At 53.7% G+C, this 7,500-nt stretch overlaps 1 protein-coding gene across 2 annotated transcripts in view; it reads right to left on the bottom strand.

The window, feature by feature from the left end:
• Positions 1-7,500, bottom strand: part of LOC130128006 (ankyrin repeat and fibronectin type-III domain-containing protein 1) — a 320,420-nt gene that overhangs the window by 303,824 nt on the left and 9,096 nt on the right. For both annotated transcript variants that reach the window (XM_056297716.1, XM_056297717.1), the window contains exon 2: positions 3,965-4,086. In XM_056297716.1, coding sequence (XP_056153691.1) covers positions 3,965-3,981 — 17 coding nt within the window. In that variant the 5' untranslated portion in view covers positions 3,982-4,086. The remainder of the gene's footprint in view (positions 1-3,964; positions 4,087-7,500) is intronic.

Here is a 7,500-nt window from a genome sequence, read left to right as displayed (position 1 = left end):
GGCCCGCTGCGGCGAGGACGAACGCTTCCGCTTGACAGGCTGGGTGCAGCCGGTCGGCGGGGATGCGTGTAGGCACACATCCTCACCCTGCCACAGCCACGCGGCGGGGCTATCGCATTATGCAGACACACACACACACACACACACACACACACACGCTGTAACTACCGGCTGCACACACACTGTAACTACCGGATGACAGTCAGGTATAATGAAGAGACACACACACAAAAAAAGACTGTGTACACACACACACACACACACACACACACACACACACACACACACACACACACACACCTCAGAAAAACACTGTTGTTTCTGGTTCACTATTTGCACAATGTCCTGAAGTAAAGAATGCAGGAAGATATGCAGAGCCCCCCGCCCCACCCCCTCCCCTCCTGTCTTGTGCCTCAGGGGCCACGGAAGCGCTGACAGAGGGGCCACGGTTACATGGTAATGAAGGAAGAGAAGACAGACGGACAGACGGACAGACGGACAGACGGGCTGAGTGTGTACGACGCTACAGCTTGAACTTCAGGGGCAGAGATGTGGACTCCAAGCTAAAGGATGGCGGACGGGCGTGGATAACAGAGGATAACAGGGCGTCTCAGCCAGGTCGGGGGGGGGGGGGTTGTCAGGAGGTCTTGCCTCCTGCAGCAGGTGCACTGGGCTGAATAAACGAAACCCCCCCCCCGACCTCCATTAATGTGAGAAGGAGCAAGAAATCATTCTTCTGGGGCATCGTGCGCGCCAAGGGTGTGTGTGTGTGTGTGTGTGTGTGTGTGTGTGTGTGTGTGTGCGCATGCGCGCGCGCGGCCTGTCTTTGTAAAACTGGGTTACACAACTCCCTCCTTCCTAAACACCCAATTGACCCAGTCCAACAGCAGCCAGCCTCCAACTCATCCCGGACAAAGCCCCGTCCCCATTCTCTAAGAATAGCGTAACTAGCGTTCAAAATGGCCGAGACCATTTGCTGGTCAACTCTATTTGGCACATCCCCATAAAAATACGACAAGAACCCGATCGGAGAAAAGCCGAACGTCTTCTGACACAGAACAGAGGAAGACCCTCCATTACCTGAACCGCTTGTCCTGCGAGCAACCGGGTATCGCGAGATTTCGTGGCATAGTCACGAAATTCAATCTATGACAACGTGGAGCCTATTCCAGCAGCCATTGGGTGGCAAGTGGGGAGACACCCTGGACAGGCCGCCAGGCCATCACACACACACTCACACACACACACACACACACACACACACACACACACACACACAATTTAGTACGGCCAGTTCACCTGACCAACATGTCTTTGGACTGTGGGAGGAAACCGGAGCCCCCGGAGGAAACCCACGCAGACATGGGGAGAACATGCAAACTCCACACAGAGGACGACCCGGGACGACCCACCAAGGTTGGACAACCGCGGGGCTCGAACCCAGGACCTTCTTGCTGTGAGGCGACCGCGCTAACCACTGTGCCGCCCAACAGAGGAAGTCAATCATAGAAATTTTTTTCCTTTTTTTTTAGATTTTCCCCCTTTTGTCCCCAGTTGTATTTTACCCTATTTTCTGAACCGTCCCGGTCGCTGTTCCACCTCCCCTGCAGATCCGGGAGGGGGGGGGGGGGCTGCACACTACCACGTCTCCTCCAATACATGAGGCGCCAGCCGCTTCTTTTCACCTGACAGTGAGGAGTTTCACCAGGGGGACGTAGCGCGTGGGAGGATCACGCTCTCCCCACAAGTTCCCCCTCCCCCCTGAACAGGCGCCCCGACCGACCAGAGGAGGCGCTAGTGCAGCGACCAGGACACGTACCCACATCCGGCTTCCCACCCGCAGACACGGCCAATTGTGTATGTGGGGACGCCCGACCACCTATGTACACCCTACACCAGACCCAGAGGTCCTGGCTTAGGAGCCTCCTGAGCCCCTGGGCCAGTGTACTCCCCCCCCCCCCCCCGGCAGGGCAGGTAAACTGCCTTGCAGCCATCAGCACCATAACTACATTCACCTGTGCCTCAACGTGTCTCACAGCAAACACACAATTAATTAACACCTTCAGTTTTTCAGTAGGACCTTGGGGGCTCTGTTATTGACATGAATGACTACCCAGCAAACAAAAAAACGTCCCCAGCACGTCCCCTAAAGGTCCTCTCCGAACGCCCGGTAAATGTCATTGTGTAGGGTTTTCATTCCGTCCCCGTGACGTCCCGGGGACGTCTAGAAGACTTTCTCCTAACGTCCCTGCAATGTCCTCGGGACGTCCTTTGAACGTCCCGCAATAACGTCACAGTGACCTCTACAGGTCTTCCCCCTAACGTCCCTGTATTTTCCCGAGACATTACAGGGACATGCCGCAATAACGTCCCCGGGACTTCATGGGGTCGTCGAGAGGACTGTCCCCTACTACTACTACTTTTGGCTGCTCCCGTTAGGGGTCGCCACAGCGGATCATCCGTTTCTATTTCTTCCTGTCTTCTGCGTCTTCCTCTGTCACACCAGCCACCTGCATGTCCTCTCTCACCACATCCATAAACCTCCTCTTTGGCCTTCCTCTTTTCCTCTTTCCTGGCAGCTCCATATTCAGCATCCTTCTCCCAATACACCCAGCATCTCTCCTCCACACATGTCCAAACCATCTCAATCTTGCCTGAGAGAGAGAGGACTGTCCCCTAATGTCCCTATAATGACCTCGGGCAATAACGTCACAGTGACGTCTAGAGGACTTCCCCCTACCGTCCCTGTAATGTCCTCAGGATGTTACAGGGACGTCCCACAATAATGTCCCCTCGACGTAATGAAAACCCTACACAATGACATTTACCGGACGTTCGGAGAGGACCTTCAGGGGACGTACTGGGGACGTTTTTTGTTTGCTGGGTAAGCCCTTTGACTATGCAACCAGAAATGCAAAGATAATAACAGCGACTTCACACAGAGGCTCTGGCTCAGAGGCCCCCTGAGCACCCTGAGCCCCTGGGCCCGGGCCATGGCCTGCACGTATTGCTGTCTACATTTGCATTACATTAGTGGTGATGCTTCATATGTTCTGTCTCGGGCTCCCTGGTTTCAGATTACTTTGACTTATGGTGGCGTCGAGCTCAAAACGAAACCACACATAAGAGCTTTTTATTCATTGTTATTTATTATTCATTGGTACTAATGTGGTAATCGGGCTTTTTCGAGATGCAACAACAAGTTCATTTGAACTCTAGGCCTATTCTGATCGCTGGTGTACCGGTAAGTGCACTGACAGGAAGTGTTGCTGTCACACAGGAAGTGATGCGTTTTACACACCATCCTGTTACCCTTAGTTGACGCTAGAGGCCGGGTGGATAGCAACGCTAATTTGTCTGACAACTGAACACTTCATTTACATTTATTAGTATAGCTTATAAAGAACACAAATTATTCTAAATAAAAAACCACTGATACAGTTATGCTCGTTTTGTCGAGCTAGTGTCATGCGTGCTTGTTGTCTGACGTCATCACACGTTTGACTGCAGCATAAGAATGCAGTAACACATTCTGACCAGGGTGGCGCTATTGCGCCGCGTTAGCTCCTGCACTCTTTAACTTTAACGCACCTCGTCAGCGAAATCGTCGGCGCTGACTAACCATCGCTACCCCCCCACCCACCCACCCCCCCGCTTGCGATGAACAGCGGTTGAATCTAGTGGTGAACGGAGCCTGTCTTACCCCCCCCCCCCCCCACAGGATCAAAATAATTCAGAATCACCGTAACATATCAGCCGTGCACCAGAGAGCACGGGTCAAACGATTCACCAGTCCTGGTGCCAGCGCCTGCCGAGTGAACGCGGCAGCAACATCTGCAGGAAGCCGCCAGAAATAGAGACAGGAAGTTCACACGCGTAAACACAATAAAACATGCTGAGCTGTCGACATGGTGGGCAGCAGCAGCAGCTGTCGGCTGGATAAAGACATCGATGTCTGGCTTACTCTAGGAGTTCCTCCATCTTGGCTCCATGGGGCGCCTGCGGATTCCACAGTTGCAGCGTTGGTCCTCCTCCTCCTCGTCCTCCTGCTCCTGCTCCTGCTGGGCAACTGCCGGGCCTCTACACCTAGCACATGGATAGAGAGGTATTAGCCAGTTAGCAAACACCTGGGCCTCCTCCTCCTGCTCCTGCTGGGCAACTGCCGGGCCTCTACACCCAGCACATGGATAGAGAGGTATTAGCCAGTTAGCAAACACCTGGGCCTCCTCCTCCTGCTCCTGCTGGGCAACTGCCGGGCCTCTACACCTAGCACATGGATAGAGAGGTATTAGCCAGTTAGCAAACACCTGGGCCTCCTCCTCCTGCTCCTGCTGGGCAACTGCCGGGCCTCTACACCTAGCACATGGATAGAGAGGTATTAGCCAGTTAGCAAACACCTGGGCCTCCTCCTCCTGCTCCTGCTGGGCAACTGCCGGGCCTCTACACCTAGCACATGGATAGAGAGGTATTAGCCAGTTAGCAAACACCTGGGCCTCCTCCTCCTGCTCCTGCTGGGCAACTGCCGGGCCTCTACACCTAGCACATGGATAGAGAGGTATTAGCCAGTTAGCAAACACCTGGGCCTCCTCCTCCTGCTCCTGCTGGGCAACTGCCGGGCCTCTACACCTAGCACATGGATAGAGAGGTATTAGCCAGTTAGCAAACACCTGGGCCTCCTCCTCCTGCTCCTGCTGGGCAACTGCCGGGCCTCTACACCTAGCACATGGATAGAGAGGTATTAGCCAGTTAGCAAACGCCTGGGCCTCCTCCTCCTGCTCCTGCTGGGCAACTGCCGGGCCTCTACACCTAGCACATGGATAGAGAGGTATTAGCCAGTTAGCAAACACCTGGGCCTCCTCCTCCTGCTCCTGCTGGGCAACTGCCGGGCCTCTACACTTAGCACATGGATAGAGAGGTATTAGCCAGTTAGCAAACACCTGGGCCTCCTCCTCCTGCTCCTGCTGGGCAACTGCCGGGCCTCTACACCTAGCACATGGATAGAGAGGTATTAGCCAGTTAGCAAACACCTGGGCCTCCTCCTCCTGCTCCTGCTGGGCAACTGCCGGGCCTCTACACCCAGCACATGGATAGAGAGGTATTAGCCAGTTAGCAAACACCTGGGGTGAATTATAGGGCAGCTGTGTGACGAAGGGGTAAACGATGTATAAGTTGGCGTGTGTGTAAAACCTGAGCACTGACTGTCATCACTCATTTTGACTTGAAGGTGCATAATTCATATACTTCACACACACACACATGCACATGCACTTCTTTCTCTCCCCTTTTTGTCTTTCCTGTCTCTTTTCCTCCCTCTGTCTCTCTCCGGGGGCCACAGCAGCCCTCTCTGATCTTTGGGGTTTTGAATTTCAAAGCTGTCCTCGGACGGCGTGATTTACGGAGGCGGGGGATAAAGGTGGCCTGGGATCCTCCGCCGTTCTCAGGCCTGCGTGGCTCGCCTCCAGAACCATCCTTCACCGGCCTCGCACACTTATACCTGGGCCCTGACATCTGAGCAGCGTGATGGAGGACGGACGGAGCACCGGACGCCTTCCTCCGTCGCCTGTCTTTGCAGCACGCTGAGAAACGACCCTGCTGCCAGCTCCCGCCGGACCGCATTTTGACGCGACTGGACTCCTTAACCTTTTTTTTTTCAATCTCCCCGGAAAGTCGAATGAAAAGTCGACCCAGTGAAAACTGTTGTTGTATTTTCTGCTTCACATTCACACAGCCCCTCACGTCCACATCTGTGAGCCGACCTGCACCGTCTGGTTTACTGTGTTTGGCACCGGTTTCCAAACTATGGGTCGTGGCCTACAAGTGGGCCAGATGGCTCATGGGATGCCCACAGTAATCACATTTACAGTGGAGATCATTGATCATCATCAGCTGATCACCGGGGGTATCTCTGAGTCATGGCAGATGATGCAGTGATTTAGCTGCGTTGCGTAATACCCGGTGAGGGATGAGTAACGCCCACCTGCCCCTTCTGGCTCACTGCGTCCTTAGTCGCCCACGAGGGAAATCTGAAAATACTGCAACGACCACGGGTGACTAGACTAGCTAGCCCCTTGGCTAACGGCTTGCCTTGGCTAGCGGCTGCCCCTGAATTCCCTACAATAGGAATAAAGGGCGTCTGGGTGGCGTGGCGGTCTATTCCGTTGCCTGCCAACACGGGAATCGCCGGTTCGAATCCCCGGGTGGGAAGCCGGATGTGGGCATGTGTCCTGGTCGCTGCACTAGCGCCTCCTCTGGTCGGTTGGGGTGCCTGTTCAGGGGGGAGGGGGAATCGCGTGATCCTCCCACGCGTTACGACCCCCTGGTGAAACTCCTCTGTCAGGGGAGAAGAAGCGGCTGGCGACTCCACATGTATGGGAGGAGGCATGTGGTAGTCTGCAGCCCTCCCCGGATCGGCAGAGGGGGTGGAGAAGCGACCGGGGCGGCTCGGAAGAGTGGGGTAATTTGGCGGGTACGATTGGGGGGGAAAGGAATGCTACATTGGTGAACAATATAGACAGAAATGTTAATTATCTCGTTTTTTTGACAATTAAAATTCATTTCTCATTCTACTGTTGAAATGTTTGGTGGCCCGCAGCTAAACAGCATCTCCATAGGTGGGTCATGTGTTGAAAAAGCGTGGGAAGCCGTGCTAAATTTAGCAAAGATTGTTTTTCCATCCACCGCCCCCTCCCAGATTTCCTCAAATCCATCCTGGAAGTGAAATTCCTTGTCAGATTCCAGACTCCTTCTACAGAGAACTTCTCTGCTTACTGTCACCCACGTGAGGCGGATCACATTTATTATTTTAGGCCCATTCAGTCTGCAATCTGCATATGTATGGGCTTACATCCATCTGGGGACACGCACACGCACACGCACACAGACACACACACACGCACAGACACACACACACGCAGCGCCAGTCTTAGTCCGTGCATGTAAACTGACTCCGAAGCGAGTTTCCCGTTCAGGCCCAGCTCCATTTAAAAACCCCTCCACGTGTCAAGTCTCTCCTCTAAACGTCCTCCTCACCTCCGACACCTCCGTGTTCCTACGCTGCAAGCCGAGGGAGCTGTTCCCCCGAGTAAGAGGAGCATGATGATGCGTTATGGCGGCGGCGCCTCCGTCAGCCGCGAGACATGATGTCCAGTCGAACTTAGGACACGTGTCCTGACCCCGTGTCCTAACTTAGGACACGTGTCCTGACCCCGTGTCCTAACTTAGGACACGTGTCCTGATTCTAAGCCGTCTATGATGGTTGTAGTATTCCTGTAAGCTATCACGATACAGTTGATAGACAGGATATGACATATGACGTACAGTTGATACGACAGGATATGACATATGATGTACGGTTGATAGACAGGATATGACATGACATGCGGTTGATAGACAGGATATGACATATGACGTACGGTTGATAGACAGGATATGACATGACATACGGTTGATAGACAGGATATGACATATGACGTACAGTTGATAGACAGGATATGACATATG

This window comes from Lampris incognitus, chromosome 17, assembly GCF_029633865.1.
Source record: "Lampris incognitus isolate fLamInc1 chromosome 17, fLamInc1.hap2, whole genome shotgun sequence".
Taxonomy (NCBI): Eukaryota; Metazoa; Chordata; class Actinopteri; order Lampriformes; family Lampridae; genus Lampris; species Lampris incognitus.
This window is presented reverse-complemented; position numbering and strand designations above follow the sequence as displayed.